Below are 19,672 nucleotides of genomic sequence, written 5' to 3' on the forward strand. Positions count from 1 at the left end.
ACCTGTACTCTACTCCACATAAACCATCAGAACAAGATCCAAGTTCCTTACTCCAATGGTACCCTCTCAACAGAATGTTGTAAATTACAATCAATCTCTCTCAACAGAATGTAGAAAACTACAATCAATAGGGAAACATGTGATCGAACCACAACAAAACAGTGTCACATAGGATGATGGCCGATATGGTCTGCAACCCTAAACCCCTAGCTCCTATTGTGTCAACTTCACTTTAACATGGACAATTACTGTGTTAATACGCCTCAGCATGGGATTTTGAGACAGATTCTTCAATGGTACATGAAATATATTGTCATTCCTATATGGTAGCCTGCTAAAGCACCTACAGGCAAGAACATCCCATCAAGAAATTCTTACTTAAAAATTAGTGTGTTATTTTTGGTCATTTAATGATATGGTAATAGAAATGACATTCATTTAAGTGAATTAAGTACTCATTAATAACAATTTGCTATTTAATTGTGATTTGTCCTAAGTTTACACTTCATGCCTAAAGAATAATTTAAGACCTAAAGTTTGGCAATTTAAATGACCCAAAGCAAAGGATGCCAAATGCATTGATTATGCTGTTAAATTACAGAATAGTTAATGCCTAAAGAATAATTTAAGAACTTTAAAAAAACAATAATAATAAAAGAAAAGAGAAGAAAATGTAAGACCTTTAATTTTGCCAACCAAAATGACCCAGAGCAAAGATGCCAAATAAGTTAATTCGGCTGCTAGTTTACTCTTGGTTGAAATTAAAAATAAAGATAGGGAAAACCGTCACCACATACTTGAATTGACACAATCTGTCGCTAGCGCAAGAATCTAGAATGCAGATTATCCAAAACATCACAAAGCATGATTAACTCAAATTTCTCGTACCACATGAAAAGTTGCATGTTCAAATCTCATTAGCTAGTTTCTAGAAGACAACTATGCCTAGCATGGTACCTAGGGTTTGGATAATGTTTGGAGACAATTCTTTAACAATAATGTAAGGCTAGAATTTCAGATCAATTTCCTATCTAATTGTGATCTGTCCAAAGTTTAAAGAATAGTTCTGGCCTAAAAGATAATTTAAGAACCTTTAAGTTGCCAATTAAAATGCTTCAAAGCAAAGATGGCAAATGCATTGATTCTGATGTTACTTTATCCTTACTTAAATTTTGAAATAAAGATGGAAAAACCATCACCAAATATTTGAGATGATACAATCGGCAATTAGTGCAAGAATCTAGAATGCAGATTATCCAAAATCATCACAAAGCACGATTAACATCAATTTCTCCCTCCACATGAAATGTTGTATGCTCAAATCAAATTAGTTGGTTTCTAGAAGACAACTGTGTCGAGCATGGTGCCAAGGGTCTGAACAATATTTGAAGACATCAGATTAGAGACATGTTCTTCCAAATGCTTTTTAGCATCTTGGCGTCCTACATTAGCAATAGCTAGCTTCTCAGGAGTGAGTTGATCTTCCTCCTGAACAGCTTTATTATACTTAATGGCAAGATCTAGCATCTCCTGCAAAAAGTAAGAATTGGAAGAATCCATCAATTTTAATATAACTTTGAGTGACACACATTCATAGATCAACATGCATATACAAATTGATAAGATCAAACAGAAGCCTCTGGGTTTGCCAATTTGAATGAGACATGAACTACTATAAGAAGACAAAAAGACCTGTACAGTCGCCTCATTAGTTTTTGCATGAGTATCAAATCTTTGAAGGGTGAGACCATCTGTCCATTTTCTTTTGTGCAGATTGAGCAGCATTTTCTCTTCCAACTCATTCTTTCGATAATTGATGGCAATTGAATAATAATGTCGGTTCAATCCATGAATCAAGGCCTATATTGGAAATGGTTCAGCATATGTTACAAAAAATTAAGCGGAAATGTATACCATTTCAGTCTTACGAATCACACCTGAATAGATGGTTTATTTAAATGGCCAAGGTTTGATGTCGTTTGACGAGGTTCTTGCCCAAGCATCATTGTTTGAGGATTGATAAGACGGAAAGCATCTATGACGACTTTTCCTTTCACACTTTGAATGGGATCCACAACAACAGCAACTGCCCTCTGGTTCAATGCTTCAAAACTCTAGAAATGCAATGACAAGCAGTCAAAAGCTGTATACTGAAGTATTGTATTTAATCAGAAGTTGTGCACTGAAGCAATGTATTTAATCAAAAGCTGTGTACTGAAGCAATGTATTTCGTCAAAAGCTGCATACTAAGGCAATGTACATCAAGATAAACCTCCTTACGGGACACCAACTACAAAATAAATAAATTACGATGCAAAAGTTGTTGTATAGGATGCACAAGCTATAAATGAACTCATGATGACTCTCAATAAGCCACTAATGATTTGAGTATTAGCATTTTTGCCAACTTCAACAATATAGACAAAACTAATGACTCTGAGTAAGTTACTAATGAATGTGTCTGATATAAACTATACCTGCCATCTACATTTTCTCACACGATAAATGGAGGAAGAAATAAGCAGGCTTAAGAAATAAAGAAAAGAATTTAACGATAGAGTTTGAAATAAAAACTTGAAGATGAGCATAGAAATAGAGGTGAAGAGACATGGCTATATCGTTAATGATGTTGCCATAAGACCTATGCATCATAAAGAAGACTTTAGGTACACCTACGAACGAATGAAAGTGAATATCCAACGGTTCGCTATAAAAGAGATGATGGGAATCTTAGTTATTTAGAGAAATGTGCAATTCTATCTTAAAAGACACCCTCTAGGCTATGAATGGCCAAAGGATCCTTCAGTTTTTCCAACAAATGATTGATCATTGGAAAGGTTAACATATTTTGATTGTGAATCTTTCCAAAGCTGTTGTGACAAATGGCATGCCAAAGCTGGTTTTTTATTTTGATTGTGTGGGAAGTGAAGTGAGCCAGGGTTTTGCTTGGTCAAAGAGAGGGAGAAAGGAAAATTACTTTCCCAGTGGAAAGAAGTGTCAGGGTTGGTTTCTTCGTACACTTTCAGTGTAACGAAGTTCTGGTGGAGTGTTTCATTGACGCACTGGATGGTGTATGGTGTTGATAGGAGCATTGGGTATATTTGACGTTATATTAGGCGAAGTATTAGGTGTTATAACTTTATATTGCTACACTTATTATTATAATTGAAGGGATATTTAGTATTATTTGGTGGACATTGATTAGGGTGGTTATGTGGAGAGCGTGTTAGTCAAGCTGCTATCAGGTCAATTAATTACTTGATGGATACTTCACAGTCAAAATTATTTATGTCATCTATCATTTTATGTTAAGCCTCTGTTCTGCAACATGATGGTTCCATACGTCCATTATTTGATTACTGGGCATATTGATTTGTTCCCAAACGTTAGTCTTCCATCTGACGAGCAAATATGTCATGCAGTTATGAGAGTAGAGCCTGTAATCCATGTGCCCATGAGAGGGCACTGGACTTGATTCATTGGTGATTATTTGAGGGGTAGTATGAGGGCATTAAGATCTTTGCATTTTTACATGTTTACCTCAAGATGCTCAATGTAGGACTTGGTCAGCCCATTATGGCATTTTCTCATTAGTTCTTCGAAAGTGACTTGTAGGCATTTAGCAGTCTTGTTATCTTGAGTTACACCACAGAGTATTAGCAGTAATGTTAATTGGTTTGAAGTTAACATTAGTTTCACTATTAGTAACCTAGATTAAGAGAGAATTTTTTTTAAGTGAGGCTTTTATAATGGATAACAATGTCTTTGATTACCACATACTCTCTGGGAATCCCTGAGTGTTTTCTGATGTTTCAGTACTGTAAGCCCAGGGTACATCAAAATATCAAGACTAACCTGTTGTGTGTTGATGTCCACCCCTGAAAGCCAGCAACCAAACCCAGGATGGGAATGATACCATCCGACAACCATTTCAGGCCTACCATTAGGAAGGAAATAGATTAAATTCAATTAGCTAACTCAGAAATCTTCCAGAAAAAAAATAGATTACTTCCAATTATCTGATTTAATAATGTTTTAATTTAAAAGTTTCAGTTCAATTAGTTGATTCAAACATCTTCCAAAACAACATATTGTATGACAGATTGTGCTCAATTAGCTAATTGAATTAAGTCTGAAAAACACAATGTGTTCTACCAGCAAGTTTAAAGAATGCTCTGGAAGCAAAAAACAAATAGTTCTAGCATAATATAGATCAAACCTCCCAGTCTGCTTCAACATATCCAGCATTTTGGCCTGGAAAACAGCATCTACAGCCTCAACACTAACACCTGTACCACTCTGAGGCATGGCAAAGACATCTACAACTCGAACAGTGTATTCATCCACGAACTCTCCAAGCATGAGTCCCATGACCTCCATTGGGACTCCAGCTCTACCTGCAAAAACGATCACAGCTTAAACTCTGAAGGAGCTTTTGAAATTGGAAGTAGTATTTTAGATTCTAAAAGACCATGATCCAAAACCTGTCAGAAGATTGACGAGCATAAAAAAAACCTGAAAATGAAATTTATCCGAATGACTGAAAGAAGAATGAATTGACCTTGTCCAAGGTGCAACGAATGAAGTGAATAACAATTGAAAAACTGAAAAGAGAATTGATGTAAGGATGAGATGCGAATGGAAGCATGCATGTTCGAGGACAGAATCAATCACCTTAAACAAGATTTGTGAACTCTTAAATGACCGGGAGAAAGGAAAACAAGGCAAAATTAATAACAACGAGAGAAATGGCACACTAAAACAATGAAGATAATGGAAAAAGACAGAAAGAGAGGAAAAAAGAAATGCTGACGATTGAGAGAGCAAGATGTGAAGAAAAAACGGCGGACGCAGAAGAAAAGAAGAGGGTATATTGATTTGTTTACCGTGCTTGAGCATCTTGAGCAGGGCGAGGGAGGAGATGTAGACCTGCTCGGAGGAATCCATAAGAGGAGAATCAGGGTGAGGGCCTGCTGCTCCGCCTCCGACCCCAGAGAAGATACGCTGCAATCTCTCCATCGCTTCTTCTTGTTCTTCTGCTTCCTGTTAGTTCCTTCAGTTTCTTCTTCGTCGTAGTTGTCGTCGTCTGTTTCCTCTGCTTCTCTCGATTCTTCTGAAAGAGAGACAGAGAGACAGAGACAGAGACAGAGACAGAGAGTCTGTTGCTTCCGTTTCACACCTGTATACTGCACTAATAAAAAAAATTATATCTACTAATCTTCCTTTCCATTTATCTGTCTGCATTCAACACGAGTTGAGCTAAGCCTGTGAAATCGCCCATTATGAGGCAGGTGCTTTATCCATTCAGCCGTGCACCTCGGTTTTGGTTGTGAAGCGGTACTACATCGCAATGGGTACTTGAGCTGCATCCACTATGTCCTGAGACAGTTCAATCCGTATCTAGGTGCGGGCAACCCGAGTTTCAGTTCCTAGTACTTGAACTAGGAAAATCAAGAATGAGAGACAAACACTTTTTGGGGTTGTATAGGAGCCTTCTATAAGCTGCTTTCTTCGTGTTGTTGTTGTGGTTTGTTTCTTCTCGTTGCAAGCTTATAATTTTCTGTCATCATGCATGGTTGGCTCTTCTCCATCTAGTGCATACATTATTCCTACATTGGCCCTTGTCTTTCATCACTCCTTTCACACCAACACTCACTGCCATGTTTCATGAAAGTTGTAGAAGAGTGATATAAAGTTGTGTTGGCAAGAAACCATGTTCACACATAATATATTGCTTGTTCAAAATCCTTTACAAACAAATTCACATGCACCTTTTCCATGTCGCCATTCTACTCCTAGAGTGAGTGGGTTTTATTCAACTCTCTCTAGGGTTGGTAATCATACGTTCACTCATTCCATTGATTTGCAAACCAATGTGAGTTTTTATTGGTAAAAAAGCCTCAGTATGTTCATTAACATTTAACATGTAAAACAACTTTGCCTTCACATCCGGGTAACAGTGCATATCACCCTATGATTGATTCCTTTGCCACTTGGAGTACAATTTTGTTTGTCTGTGCATCATACTAGACACCATGGGAACCTTAGATTGGCATAACCGTAATTGATGCACATAAAATGTTGGAGATGCATGCAACTACAATGCCTTCCAATAGATCACCATATCAAACATTGTCATGAATTTCCATAGTATGCCTATGAGAGTGCACATAGAGTGACCAGCATTGTTAACATCAAATACAGCTATAAAAGCACAATGGTTTTCATCATATAAATTTCGACGTCTACATAACATCATCAATACACAGAAACTAAGAATTTTGACATCAAATACAGTTATAATAACCACGATGGTTTTCATCATATAAATTTCGACGTCTACATAACATCATCAATCCACAGAAACTAAGAATTCCTCAATTCTTTCACAGGAAGGTATCTTTCTCCGTTTAAACTTGAAAAAATATCCACTTTTGGAAAAAATATTTCAAAGATTTGAATGAACGTATATTTACTTACAAACCAGTGGCACAGAGAAGAAAATTAATATTAACTTGGAAGTTGACATTATATGAAGTTAGCATTGTCATCTCTCTAGCATACATCCCGCAATCTCTCACCATTCTCCTTTCTGAAGTGTGAATATCAACAACTGGACATTCTAAAGTGAACACTACAAAGTAGGAGCTCTTACAGAACAAAATATAGCTACAAAAATATACCCTGCCAGAGAGAAAATTATAACGAACAAAATTTGAGCACCCCTAATGGCAAATAAACTCTACTCAATTTGCAAAAATAGGGGCTGGAACATCTATCTATGTCTATTAAGATTCGATGCTCATTGAAGAATAAAATCCTCTGGACTGTAGTACTCTGCAACAAGTCTATAAACATAAGACGGATTGTGCCCACCACTGCAGTAGGACATCAAATCAGTATGAATGTAACATCAAACCATAGGTGGTACTCAATGCATATATGTGCCATATAATAATGCATGCATACCAGGATGAGAACAGGAAAACTCTATAATCATTATGGATCATACAGGTGATGTATGTATGAAAATTATGCATTTTTAGAGAAGACATAAATTAGTGTGACATTCAGGTGAAATTAATGCATTGCTGATTGTGTGTGAATAGAAAGCCCTTATTCATAAAAGAACTCACATATCTGTTATAAACAGGCTGACGAGGTCTGGTGGAACATAATCAAAAGTCGGATTCACTGTATGCAAGCTGGGTCCACCATCTAAACAATCAGATATGTCTCCGAAATCTAGAATCTCTGCTGGAGACTTCATGTCATTCAAGAGTATGTACGGATCATGTGGGTATTGAGGGCACAGCTGCAATCACACATAAATTTTGTTCAGCTTAACACCAACATGAAAGAGAGAGAGAGAGAGAGAGAATCGAAACATTGAATGCATGCCCTAATTGGGAACTCCATGCTTACATATAGAGAAATGAAAAGAAATCATCATAGCTTGCACCTTAACTGTACGGAAATCTTAATAGGTTCTATATGTAAGTAGGCTGTGATCAATGTGGAATGTTCAAATCAATGAAAAGATGAGAGCTGTCCTGATTGATTGGCTCATTGAGGTGCTGGTTTTTTTATTCATCATCACGGTTGTCTGTGTGCTGTGGAGAATGAATTGTAACTATTGATCTCCAAACTTTCATAAAAAAACTCATGGCATAACCATAGTATTAAAGTTTTCTCTGGTATATATGGGTACAGGTGCATTACAAGTTCAAGCTCATGCCTGAGACACTCTTCCTAACCACGAATCTGATTGATCGTTACTTGGCTATACAACCTGTCGAAAAGAAAAACTTGCAACTGGTTGGGATGACTGCAATGCTCGTGGCCTCAAAATATGAAGAAATCTGGGCACCTGAGGTGTGTTTTCGGGATATAAATAGTCAAGCGATATATGTTTATTGAAACTTTTAACTCTTTCTGATTGTATCTTTAGATTAAGGACTTCGTCATCATAGCAGACAATGCATATGAAAGACGAGAGATTCTAGACATGGTGAGTGAAAGCGTTTTTTGAGTCTGTTCAGGTAAAAACGTTTTTCCTTCTTTTATTTCAACATAATTTCTTTTGATTGTATGCTACCCAGGAGAAACTTATGCTTAATACTCTGAAGTTCAATCTATGCATTCCGACACCCTATGTATTCTTGGTTAGGTTTCTCAAAGCAGCTTCTTCTGACCAGAAGGTATGATTCTGGCATACATATAGATTCATCATACGGCTTGATACTTTCGCAATTGTGCTTTTATAATAGATATTAATGTGATTCATCCCAGATGAGCATGCTGGCTTTCTATTTTGTGGAACTGTGCTTGGTTGATTATGGGGTTGTGAAGTTTTCATCATCCATGCTTGCTGCCTCAGCAGTGTATCTAGCTAAGTGCACAATCAAACCCGGTGGTGAAGCCAGATGGAATGCTACACTTAGGCGGCATTCAGGCTATGAAGACTCAGAACTAATGTATGAAATCAGTTCCCCTCTTTCACATACATAATTGTTTGCATGTATAGATAGGCACAGCATTGATGGTTCATATCTGTAATGTCACTTCGTAGCAAAATAATCAAATTATCATGCCATTATTACCAAGAAATCATACTAAAGTATGGGTTCCCATTGATCAACTAGCTCACTAAACAAGCAGTATATCTAAAACGTGCATTGCTCTTTATATGCCACAATGTATATATGACCAAATAACTAAACCAAGAATAAATGTTGTATCTAATAATGATGAAATTGTCTTTGTTTGTTGTGTTTAGAGAGTGTGTGAGCTTCATGGTTTCTTTACATAAGAAAGCTGGGGAAGGGAGCGTGACAGTAGTGCACAGGAAATATTCACTGCCAAAGTACAGCTCGGTGGCGTTGCTTAATCCTCCATCCATGGATATGGTTACCACAACAAGTGTCTCTTGAGAAGGAAGTAAGAGACGGTGACAGCAAAAGAGACAAAGACCAAGAATATATATGATGTCAATTTAGGTGTCATGAGAGAATCAATATATATGATGATGCCAATGGACATACATATATGCCTCTTCCTTTCAAACCTTCTTCTGCCTGATTCTGTGTGTAGTTCACAAGAGGTTTTGTGCCCAAACAATGGGAGAGCAGCTGGCTGGTTATTAGATACCTACTATTGAACGGTTTCTGGATCCAAACCAATAACAGATCTTTATTATTATTGTGATTGTTGTAGTCGTACTATATTTTATCAGAGGTAGGGTGAAATCAGAGATGGATATTGTGGTATCTTTATCTAATATATAGTGTACAGTTAAAGGGAATCCAGAGTTCATCATTCTTAAACAATTACAGTATGTTTTTGCAGGCGGTCTTGTTTGTTATTTATTCTTGGTAGTAATGGATAAACATTTGCTGGTATATGATATGCCTTACATCTCTGTTTTGCTAGTGTTAATGGTAATTGGAATTGTACCAATTTCATGTAACAGCCCCAAACCCAAGTGAGCACACGCAATATCACCAATCCCACGTGTTCCAAGTGGAGCCGAGGATCTTATAGGAATCCAAACCTTATGAGATGTTCTAAAAATACATTACATATAGTGATTGAAATTGGAATCGTTCCAAAACAATTTCCCCAACAGTGGCAAGCTAGGCTGAAAATCACCAACCCCATGTATTCAAGCGAAGCTAAAAATCTTATAGGAATCTATACATTATGAGGTGTTCGAAAACTACATTATAATTATATTGTATTGTACGAAAACAATTTGATGTAACTGTCAGTGATCGTGTGCTGAGTGCATGGCATCATCCACAATCAAACCGTATGATATAGAACATATCATATCTACCTGTACTCTACTCCACATAAACCATCAGAACAAGATCCAAGTTCCTTACTCCAATGGTACCCTCTCAACAGAATGTTGTAAATTACAATCAATCTCTCTCAACAGAATGTAGAAAACTACAATCAATAGGGAAACATGTGATCGAACCACAACAAAACAGTGTCACATAGGATGATGGCCGATATGGTCTGCAACCCTAAACCCCTAGCTCCTATTGTGTCAACTTCACTTTAACATGGACAATTACTGTGTTAATACGCCTCAGCATGGGATTTTGAGACAGATTCTTCAATGGTACATGAAATATATTGTCATTCCTATATGGTAGCCTGCTAAAGCACCTACAGGCAAGAACATCCCATCAAGAAATTCTTACTTAAAAATTAGTGTGTTATTTTTGGTCATTTAATGATATGGTAATAGAAATGACATTCATTTAAGTGAATTAAGTACTCATTAATAACAATTTGCTATTTAATTGTGATTTGTCCTAAGTTTACACTTCATGCCTAAAGAATAATTTAAGACCTAAAGTTTGGCAATTTAAATGACCCAAAGCAAAGGATGCCAAATGCATTGATTATGCTGTTAAATTACAGAATAGTTAATGCCTAAAGAATAATTTAAGAACTTTAAAAAAACAATAATAATAAAAGAAAAGAGAAGAAAATGTAAGACCTTTAATTTTGCCAACCAAAATGACCCAGAGCAAAGATGCCAAATAAGTTAATTCGGCTGCTAGTTTACTCTTGGTTGAAATTAAAAATAAAGATAGGGAAAACCGTCACCACATACTTGAATTGACACAATCTGTCGCTAGCGCAAGAATCTAGAATGCAGATTATCCAAAACATCACAAAGCATGATTAACTCAAATTTCTCGTACCACATGAAAAGTTGCATGTTCAAATCTCATTAGCTAGTTTCTAGAAGACAACTATGCCTAGCATGGTACCTAGGGTTTGGATAATGTTTGGAGACAATTCTTTAACAATAATGTAAGGCTAGAATTTCAGATCAATTTCCTATCTAATTGTGATCTGTCCAAAGTTTAAAGAATAGTTCTGGCCTAAAAGATAATTTAAGAACCTTTAAGTTGCCAATTAAAATGCTTCAAAGCAAAGATGGCAAATGCATTGATTCTGATGTTACTTTATCCTTACTTAAATTTTGAAATAAAGATGGAAAAACCATCACCAAATATTTGAGATGATACAATCGGCAATTAGTGCAAGAATCTAGAATGCAGATTATCCAAAATCATCACAAAGCACGATTAACATCAATTTCTCCCTCCACATGAAATGTTGTATGCTCAAATCAAATTAGTTGGTTTCTAGAAGACAACTGTGTCGAGCATGGTGCCAAGGGTCTGAACAATATTTGAAGACATCAGATTAGAGACATGTTCTTCCAAATGCTTTTTAGCATCTTGGCGTCCTACATTAGCAATAGCTAGCTTCTCAGGAGTGAGTTGATCTTCCTCCTGAACAGCTTTATTATACTTAATGGCAAGATCTAGCATCTCCTGCAAAAAGTAAGAATTGGAAGAATCCATCAATTTTAATATAACTTTGAGTGACACACATTCATAGATCAACATGCATATACAAATTGATAAGATCAAACAGAAGCCTCTGGGTTTGCCAATTTGAATGAGACATGAACTACTATAAGAAGACAAAAAGACCTGTACAGTCGCCTCATTAGTTTTTGCATGAGTATCAAATCTTTGAAGGGTGAGACCATCTGTCCATTTTCTTTTGTGCAGATTGAGCAGCATTTTCTCTTCCAACTCATTCTTTCGATAATTGATGGCAATTGAATAATAATGTCGGTTCAATCCATGAATCAAGGCCTATATTGGAAATGGTTCAGCATATGTTACAAAAAATTAAGCGGAAATGTATACCATTTCAGTCTTACGAATCACACCTGAATAGATGGTTTATTTAAATGGCCAAGGTTTGATGTCGTTTGACGAGGTTCTTGCCCAAGCATCATTGTTTGAGGATTGATAAGACGGAAAGCATCTATGACGACTTTTCCTTTCACACTTTGAATGGGATCCACAACAACAGCAACTGCCCTCTGGTTCAATGCTTCAAAACTCTAGAAATGCAATGACAAGCAGTCAAAAGCTGTATACTGAAGTATTGTATTTAATCAGAAGTTGTGCACTGAAGCAATGTATTTAATCAAAAGCTGTGTACTGAAGCAATGTATTTCGTCAAAAGCTGCATACTAAGGCAATGTACATCAAGATAAACCTCCTTACGGGACACCAACTACAAAATAAATAAATTACGATGCAAAAGTTGTTGTATAGGATGCACAAGCTATAAATGAACTCATGATGACTCTCAATAAGCCACTAATGATTTGAGTATTAGCATTTTTGCCAACTTCAACAATATAGACAAAACTAATGACTCTGAGTAAGTTACTAATGAATGTGTCTGATATAAACTATACCTGCCATCTACATTTTCTCACACGATAAATGGAGGAAGAAATAAGCAGGCTTAAGAAATAAAGAAAAGAATTTAACGATAGAGTTTGAAATAAAAACTTGAAGATGAGCATAGAAATAGAGGTGAAGAGACATGGCTATATCGTTAATGATGTTGCCATAAGACCTATGCATCATAAAGAAGACTTTAGGTACACCTACGAACGAATGAAAGTGAATATCCAACGGTTCGCTATAAAAGAGATGATGGGAATCTTAGTTATTTAGAGAAATGTGCAATTCTATCTTAAAAGACACCCTCTAGGCTATGAATGGCCAAAGGATCCTTCAGTTTTTCCAACAAATGATTGATCATTGGAAAGGTTAACATATTTTGATTGTGAATCTTTCCAAAGCTGTTGTGACAAATGGCATGCCAAAGCTGGTTTTTTATTTTGATTGTGTGGGAAGTGAAGTGAGCCAGGGTTTTGCTTGGTCAAAGAGAGGGAGAAAGGAAAATTACTTTCCCAGTGGAAAGAAGTGTCAGGGTTGGTTTCTTCGTACACTTTCAGTGTAACGAAGTTCTGGTGGAGTGTTTCATTGACGCACTGGATGGTGTATGGTGTTGATAGGAGCATTGGGTATATTTGACGTTATATTAGGCGAAGTATTAGGTGTTATAACTTTATATTGCTACACTTATTATTATAATTGAAGGGATATTTAGTATTATTTGGTGGACATTGATTAGGGTGGTTATGTGGAGAGCGTGTTAGTCAAGCTGCTATCAGGTCAATTAATTACTTGATGGATACTTCACAGTCAAAATTATTTATGTCATCTATCATTTTATGTTAAGCCTCTGTTCTGCAACATGATGGTTCCATACGTCCATTATTTGATTACTGGGCATATTGATTTGTTCCCAAACGTTAGTCTTCCATCTGACGAGCAAATATGTCATGCAGTTATGAGAGTAGAGCCTGTAATCCATGTGCCCATGAGAGGGCACTGGACTTGATTCATTGGTGATTATTTGAGGGGTAGTATGAGGGCATTAAGATCTTTGCATTTTTACATGTTTACCTCAAGATGCTCAATGTAGGACTTGGTCAGCCCATTATGGCATTTTCTCATTAGTTCTTCGAAAGTGACTTGTAGGCATTTAGCAGTCTTGTTATCTTGAGTTACACCACAGAGTATTAGCAGTAATGTTAATTGGTTTGAAGTTAACATTAGTTTCACTATTAGTAACCTAGATTAAGAGAGAATTTTTTTTAAGTGAGGCTTTTATAATGGATAACAATGTCTTTGATTACCACATACTCTCTGGGAATCCCTGAGTGTTTTCTGATGTTTCAGTACTGTAAGCCCAGGGTACATCAAAATATCAAGACTAACCTGTTGTGTGTTGATGTCCACCCCTGAAAGCCAGCAACCAAACCCAGGATGGGAATGATACCATCCGACAACCATTTCAGGCCTACCATTAGGAAGGAAATAGATTAAATTCAATTAGCTAACTCAGAAATCTTCCAGAAAAAAAATAGATTACTTCCAATTATCTGATTTAATAATGTTTTAATTTAAAAGTTTCAGTTCAATTAGTTGATTCAAACATCTTCCAAAACAACATATTGTATGACAGATTGTGCTCAATTAGCTAATTGAATTAAGTCTGAAAAACACAATGTGTTCTACCAGCAAGTTTAAAGAATGCTCTGGAAGCAAAAAACAAATAGTTCTAGCATAATATAGATCAAACCTCCCAGTCTGCTTCAACATATCCAGCATTTTGGCCTGGAAAACAGCATCTACAGCCTCAACACTAACACCTGTACCACTCTGAGGCATGGCAAAGACATCTACAACTCGAACAGTGTATTCATCCACGAACTCTCCAAGCATGAGTCCCATGACCTCCATTGGGACTCCAGCTCTACCTGCAAAAACGATCACAGCTTAAACTCTGAAGGAGCTTTTGAAATTGGAAGTAGTATTTTAGATTCTAAAAGACCATGATCCAAAACCTGTCAGAAGATTGACGAGCATAAAAAAAACCTGAAAATGAAATTTATCCGAATGACTGAAAGAAGAATGAATTGACCTTGTCCAAGGTGCAACGAATGAAGTGAATAACAATTGAAAAACTGAAAAGAGAATTGATGTAAGGATGAGATGCGAATGGAAGCATGCATGTTCGAGGACAGAATCAATCACCTTAAACAAGATTTGTGAACTCTTAAATGACCGGGAGAAAGGAAAACAAGGCAAAATTAATAACAACGAGAGAAATGGCACACTAAAACAATGAAGATAATGGAAAAAGACAGAAAGAGAGGAAAAAAGAAATGCTGACGATTGAGAGAGCAAGATGTGAAGAAAAAACGGCGGACGCAGAAGAAAAGAAGAGGGTATATTGATTTGTTTACCGTGCTTGAGCATCTTGAGCAGGGCGAGGGAGGAGATGTAGACCTGCTCGGAGGAATCCATAAGAGGAGAATCAGGGTGAGGGCCTGCTGCTCCGCCTCCGACCCCAGAGAAGATACGCTGCAATCTCTCCATCGCTTCTTCTTGTTCTTCTGCTTCCTGTTAGTTCCTTCAGTTTCTTCTTCGTCGTAGTTGTCGTCGTCTGTTTCCTCTGCTTCTCTCGATTCTTCTGAAAGAGAGACAGAGAGACAGAGACAGAGACAGAGACAGAGAGTCTGTTGCTTCCGTTTCACACCTGTATACTGCACTAATAAAAAAAATTATATCTACTAATCTTCCTTTCCATTTATCTGTCTGCATTCAACACGAGTTGAGCTAAGCCTGTGAAATCGCCCATTATGAGGCAGGTGCTTTATCCATTCAGCCGTGCACCTCGGTTTTGGTTGTGAAGCGGTACTACATCGCAATGGGTACTTGAGCTGCATCCACTATGTCCTGAGACAGTTCAATCCGTATCTAGGTGCGGGCAACCCGAGTTTCAGTTCCTAGTACTTGAACTAGGAAAATCAAGAATGAGAGACAAACACTTTTTGGGGTTGTATAGGAGCCTTCTATAAGCTGCTTTCTTCGTGTTGTTGTTGTGGTTTGTTTCTTCTCGTTGCAAGCTTATAATTTTCTGTCATCATGCATGGTTGGCTCTTCTCCATCTAGTGCATACATTATTCCTACATTGGCCCTTGTCTTTCATCACTCCTTTCACACCAACACTCACTGCCATGTTTCATGAAAGTTGTAGAAGAGTGATATAAAGTTGTGTTGGCAAGAAACCATGTTCACACATAATATATTGCTTGTTCAAAATCCTTTACAAACAAATTCACATGCACCTTTTCCATGTCGCCATTCTACTCCTAGAGTGAGTGGGTTTTATTCAACTCTCTCTAGGGTTGGTAATCATACGTTCACTCATTCCATTGATTTGCAAACCAATGTGAGTTTTTATTGGTAAAAAAGCCTCAGTATGTTCATTAACATTTAACATGTAAAACAACTTTGCCTTCACATCCGGGTAACAGTGCATATCACCCTATGATTGATTCCTTTGCCACTTGGAGTACAATTTTGTTTGTCTGTGCATCATACTAGACACCATGGGAACCTTAGATTGGCATAACCGTAATTGATGCACATAAAATGTTGGAGATGCATGCAACTACAATGCCTTCCAATAGATCACCATATCAAACATTGTCATGAATTTCCATAGTATGCCTATGAGAGTGCACATAGAGTGACCAGCATTGTTAACATCAAATACAGCTATAAAAGCACAATGGTTTTCATCATATAAATTTCGACGTCTACATAACATCATCAATACACAGAAACTAAGAATTTTGACATCAAATACAGTTATAATAACCACGATGGTTTTCATCATATAAATTTCGACGTCTACATAACATCATCAATCCACAGAAACTAAGAATTCCTCAATTCTTTCACAGGAAGGTATCTTTCTCCGTTTAAACTTGAAAAAATATCCACTTTTGGAAAAAATATTTCAAAGATTTGAATGAACGTATATTTACTTACAAACCAGTGGCACAGAGAAGAAAATTAATATTAACTTGGAAGTTGACATTATATGAAGTTAGCATTGTCATCTCTCTAGCATACATCCCGCAATCTCTCACCATTCTCCTTTCTGAAGTGTGAATATCAACAACTGGACATTCTAAAGTGAACACTACAAAGTAGGAGCTCTTACAGAACAAAATATAGCTACAAAAATATACCCTGCCAGAGAGAAAATTATAACGAACAAAATTTGAGCACCCCTAATGGCAAATAAACTCTACTCAATTTGCAAAAATAGGGGCTGGAACATCTATCTATGTCTATTAAGATTCGATGCTCATTGAAGAATAAAATCCTCTGGACTGTAGTACTCTGCAACAAGTCTATAAACATAAGACGGATTGTGCCCACCACTGCAGTAGGACATCAAATCAGTATGAATGTAACATCAAACCATAGGTGGTACTCAATGCATATATGTGCCATATAATAATGCATGCATACCAGGATGAGAACAGGAAAACTCTATAATCATTATGGATCATACAGGTGATGTATGTATGAAAATTATGCATTTTTAGAGAAGACATAAATTAGTGTGACATTCAGGTGAAATTAATGCATTGCTGATTGTGTGTGAATAGAAAGCCCTTATTCATAAAAGAACTCACATATCTGTTATAAACAGGCTGACGAGGTCTGGTGGAACATAATCAAAAGTCGGATTCACTGTATGCAAGCTGGGTCCACCATCTAAACAATCAGATATGTCTCCGAAATCTAGAATCTCTGCTGGAGACTTCATGTCATTCAAGAGTATGTACGGATCATGTGGGTATTGAGGGCACAGCTGCAATCACACATAAATTTTGTTCAGCTTAACACCAACATGAAAGAGAGAGAGAGAGAGAGAGAATCGAAACATTGAATGCATGCCCTAATTGGGAACTCCATGCTTACATATAGAGAAATGAAAAGAAATCATCATAGCTTGCACCTTAACTGTACGGAAATCTTAATAGGTTCTATATGTAAGTAGGCTGTGATCAATGTGGAATGTTCAAATCAATGAAAAGATGAGAGCTGTCCTGATTGATTGGCTCATTGAGGTGCTGGTTTTTTTATTCATCATCACGGTTGTCTGTGTGCTGTGGAGAATGAATTGTAACTATTGATCTCCAAACTTTCATAAAAAAACTCATGGCATAACCATAGTATTAAAGTTTTCTCTGGTATATATGGGTACAGGTGCATTACAAGTTCAAGCTCATGCCTGAGACACTCTTCCTAACCACGAATCTGATTGATCGTTACTTGGCTATACAACCTGTCGAAAAGAAAAACTTGCAACTGGTTGGGATGACTGCAATGCTCGTGGCCTCAAAATATGAAGAAATCTGGGCACCTGAGGTGTGTTTTCGGGATATAAATAGTCAAGCGATATATGTTTATTGAAACTTTTAACTCTTTCTGATTGTATCTTTAGATTAAGGACTTCGTCATCATAGCAGACAATGCATATGAAAGACGAGAGATTCTAGACATGGTGAGTGAAAGCGTTTTTTGAGTCTGTTCAGGTAAAAACGTTTTTCCTTCTTTTATTTCAACATAATTTCTTTTGATTGTATGCTACCCAGGAGAAACTTATGCTTAATACTCTGAAGTTCAATCTATGCATTCCGACACCCTATGTATTCTTGGTTAGGTTTCTCAAAGCAGCTTCTTCTGACCAGAAGGTATGATTCTGGCATACATATAGATTCATCATACGGCTTGATACTTTCGCAATTGTGCTTTTATAATAGATATTAATGTGATTCATCCCAGATGAGCATGCTGGCTTTCTATTTTGTGGAACTGTGCTTGGTTGATTATGGGGTTGTGAAGTTTTCATCATCCATGCTTGCTGCCTCAGCAGTGTATCTAGCTAAGTGCACAATCAAACCCGGTGGTGAAGCCAGATGGAATGCTACACTTAGGCGGCATTCAGGCTATGAAGACTCAGAACTAATGTATGAAATCAGTTCCCCTCTTTCACATACATAATTGTTTGCATGTATAGATAGGCACAGCATTGATGGTTCATATCTGTAATGTCACTTCGTAGCAAAATAATCAAATTATCATGCCATTATTACCAAGAAATCATACTAAAGTATGGGTTCCCATTGATCAACTAGCTCACTAAACAAGCAGTATATCTAAAACGTGCATTGCTCTTTATATGCCACAATGTATATATGACCAAATAACTAAACCAAGAATAAATGTTGTATCTAATAATGATGAAATTGTCTTTGTTTGTTGTGTTTAGAGAGTGTGTGAGCTTCATGGTTTCTTTACATAAGAAAGCTGGGGAAGGGAGCGTGACAGTAGTGCACAGGAAATATTCACTGCCAAAGTACAGCTCGGTGGCGTTGCTTAATCCTCCATCCATGGATATGGTTACCACAACAAGTGTCTCTTGAGAAGGAAGTAAGAGACGGTGACAGCAAAAGAGACAAAGACCAAGAATATATATGATGTCAATTTAGGTGTCATGAGAGAATCAATATATATGATGATGCCAATGGACATACATATATGCCTCTTCCTTTCAAACCTTCTTCTGCCTGATTCTGTGTGTAGTTCACAAGAGGTTTTGTGCCCAAACAATGGGAGAGCAGCTGGCTGGTTATTAGATACCTACTATTGAACGGTTTCTGGATCCAAACCAATAACAGATCTTTATTATTATTGTGATTGTTGTAGTCGTACTATATTTTATCAGAGGTAGGGTGAAATCAGAGATGGATATTGTGGTATCTTTATCTAATATATAGTGTACAGTTAAAGGGAATCCAGAGTTCATCATTCTTAAACAATTACAGTATGTTTTTGCAGGCGGTCTTGTTTGTTATTTATTCTTGGTAGTAATGGATAAACATTTGCTGGTATATGATATGCCTTACATCTCTGTTTTGCTAGTGTTAATGGTAATTGGAATTGTACCAATTTCATGTAACAGCCCCAAACCCAAGTGAGCACACGCAATATCACCAATCCCACGTGTTCCAAGTGGAGCCGAGGATCTTATAGGAATCCAAACCTTATGAGATGTTCTAAAAATACATTACATATAGTGATTGAAATTGGAATCGTTCCAAAACAATTTCCCCAACAGTGGCAAGCTAGGCTGAAAATCACCAACCCCATGTATTCAAGCAAAGCTAAAAATCTTATAGGAATCTATACATTATGAGGTGTTCGAAAACTACATTATAATTATATTGTATTGTACGAAAACAATTTGATGTAACTGTCAGTGATCGTGTGCTGAGTGCATGGCATCATCCACAATCAAACCGTATGATATAGAACATATCATATCT

General features: G+C 36.9%; 6 protein-coding genes across 6 annotated transcripts; 2 read left to right on the top strand and 4 right to left on the bottom strand.

Annotated features, from left to right (window-relative positions):
• Positions 1-1,252: 1,252 nt before the first annotated feature.
• LOC147847901 (26S proteasome non-ATPase regulatory subunit 14 homolog) lies at positions 1,253-5,120 on the bottom strand. Its single transcript, XM_087338753.1, has 6 exons — positions 4,887-5,120; positions 4,220-4,397; positions 3,856-3,937; positions 1,938-2,114; positions 1,693-1,860; positions 1,253-1,530 (listed from the first exon to the last, which is right to left on the bottom strand). The coding sequence occupies exons 1-6, from the start codon at positions 5,017-5,019 to the stop codon at positions 1,339-1,341; spliced, it is 930 nt and encodes a 309-aa protein (XP_087194879.1). The 5' UTR covers positions 5,020-5,120; the 3' UTR covers positions 1,253-1,338.
• A 1,384-nt stretch (positions 5,121-6,504) lies between these two features.
• On the bottom strand, positions 6,505-7,341 carry LOC147847902 (uncharacterized). The gene is made up of 2 exons (XM_087338752.1): positions 7,137-7,341; positions 6,505-6,878 (listed from the first exon to the last, which is right to left on the bottom strand). The coding sequence occupies exons 1-2, from the start codon at positions 7,268-7,270 to the stop codon at positions 6,803-6,805; spliced, it is 210 nt and encodes a 69-aa protein (XP_087194878.1). The 5' UTR covers positions 7,271-7,341; the 3' UTR covers positions 6,505-6,802.
• A 188-nt stretch (positions 7,342-7,529) lies between these two features.
• Positions 7,530-9,300, top strand: LOC147847903 (cyclin-B2-3-like). Its single transcript, XM_087338749.1, has 6 exons — positions 7,530-7,574; positions 7,714-7,875; positions 7,952-8,011; positions 8,103-8,201; positions 8,293-8,477; positions 8,780-9,300. The coding sequence occupies exons 1-6, from the start codon at positions 7,542-7,544 to the stop codon at positions 8,931-8,933; spliced, it is 693 nt and encodes a 230-aa protein (XP_087194875.1). The 5' UTR covers positions 7,530-7,541; the 3' UTR covers positions 8,934-9,300.
• A 1,788-nt stretch (positions 9,301-11,088) lies between these two features.
• On the bottom strand, positions 11,089-14,957 carry LOC147847904 (26S proteasome non-ATPase regulatory subunit 14 homolog). The gene is made up of 6 exons (XM_087338754.1): positions 14,723-14,957; positions 14,056-14,233; positions 13,692-13,773; positions 11,774-11,950; positions 11,529-11,696; positions 11,089-11,366 (listed from the first exon to the last, which is right to left on the bottom strand). Exons 1-6 carry the CDS (start codon positions 14,853-14,855, stop codon positions 11,175-11,177), a joined length of 930 nt encoding a protein of 309 aa, XP_087194880.1. The 5' UTR covers positions 14,856-14,957; the 3' UTR covers positions 11,089-11,174.
• Positions 14,958-16,340: 1,383 nt separating this feature from the next.
• Positions 16,341-17,177, bottom strand: LOC147847905 (uncharacterized). Its single transcript, XM_087338751.1, has 2 exons — positions 16,973-17,177; positions 16,341-16,714 (listed from the first exon to the last, which is right to left on the bottom strand). Exons 1-2 carry the CDS (start codon positions 17,104-17,106, stop codon positions 16,639-16,641), a joined length of 210 nt encoding a protein of 69 aa, XP_087194877.1. The 5' UTR covers positions 17,107-17,177; the 3' UTR covers positions 16,341-16,638.
• Positions 17,178-17,365: 188 nt separating this feature from the next.
• On the top strand, positions 17,366-19,136 carry LOC147847906 (cyclin-B2-3-like). The gene is made up of 6 exons (XM_087338750.1): positions 17,366-17,410; positions 17,550-17,711; positions 17,788-17,847; positions 17,939-18,037; positions 18,129-18,313; positions 18,616-19,136. The coding sequence occupies exons 1-6, from the start codon at positions 17,378-17,380 to the stop codon at positions 18,767-18,769; spliced, it is 693 nt and encodes a 230-aa protein (XP_087194876.1). The 5' UTR covers positions 17,366-17,377; the 3' UTR covers positions 18,770-19,136.
• The last annotated feature ends 536 nt before the right edge of the window (positions 19,137-19,672 follow it).

Source organism: Azolla caroliniana, unplaced genomic scaffold, assembly GCF_043228905.1.
Source record: "Azolla caroliniana isolate FFs.n. ecotype wild unplaced genomic scaffold, voAzoCaro1.0.p SCAF_594, whole genome shotgun sequence".
NCBI lineage: Eukaryota > Viridiplantae > Streptophyta > Polypodiopsida > Salviniales > Salviniaceae > Azolla > Azolla caroliniana.

Coding starts and splice junctions, on each gene's coding strand:
- LOC147847901 (XM_087338753.1), bottom strand. CDS start 5,019: ATGGAGAGATTGCAGCGTATCTTCTCTGGGGTCGGAGGCGGAGCAGCA. Junction 4,398..4,886: donor GCTCAAGATGCTCAAGCACG/GTAAACAAATCA, acceptor TCGTTTTTGCAG/GTAGAGCTGGAGTCCCAATG. Junction 1,531..1,692: donor CTAATGAGGCGACTGTACAG/GTCTTTTTGTCT, acceptor TACTTTTTGCAG/GAGATGCTAGATCTTGCCAT.
- LOC147847902 (XM_087338752.1), bottom strand. CDS start 7,270: ATGAAGTCTCCAGCAGAGATTCTAGATTTCGGAGACATATCTGATTGT. Junction 6,879..7,136: donor AGCCTGTTTATAACAGATAT/GTGAGTTCTTTT, acceptor GTCCTACTGCAG/TGGTGGGCACAATCCGTCTT.
- LOC147847903 (XM_087338749.1), top strand. CDS start 7,542: ATGAGAGCTGTCCTGATTGATTGGCTCATTGAG. Junction 7,876..7,951: donor AAGAAATCTGGGCACCTGAG/GTGTGTTTTCGG, acceptor TTGTATCTTTAG/ATTAAGGACTTCGTCATCAT. Junction 8,202..8,292: donor CAGCTTCTTCTGACCAGAAG/GTATGATTCTGG, acceptor GATTCATCCCAG/ATGAGCATGCTGGCTTTCTA.
- LOC147847904 (XM_087338754.1), bottom strand. CDS start 14,855: ATGGAGAGATTGCAGCGTATCTTCTCTGGGGTCGGAGGCGGAGCAGCA. Junction 14,234..14,722: donor GCTCAAGATGCTCAAGCACG/GTAAACAAATCA, acceptor TCGTTTTTGCAG/GTAGAGCTGGAGTCCCAATG. Junction 13,774..14,055: donor ATGTTGAAGCAGACTGGGAG/GTTTGATCTATA, acceptor TCCTAATGGTAG/GCCTGAAATGGTTGTCGGAT.
- LOC147847905 (XM_087338751.1), bottom strand. CDS start 17,106: ATGAAGTCTCCAGCAGAGATTCTAGATTTCGGAGACATATCTGATTGT. Junction 16,715..16,972: donor AGCCTGTTTATAACAGATAT/GTGAGTTCTTTT, acceptor GTCCTACTGCAG/TGGTGGGCACAATCCGTCTT.
- LOC147847906 (XM_087338750.1), top strand. CDS start 17,378: ATGAGAGCTGTCCTGATTGATTGGCTCATTGAG. Junction 17,712..17,787: donor AAGAAATCTGGGCACCTGAG/GTGTGTTTTCGG, acceptor TTGTATCTTTAG/ATTAAGGACTTCGTCATCAT. Junction 18,038..18,128: donor CAGCTTCTTCTGACCAGAAG/GTATGATTCTGG, acceptor GATTCATCCCAG/ATGAGCATGCTGGCTTTCTA.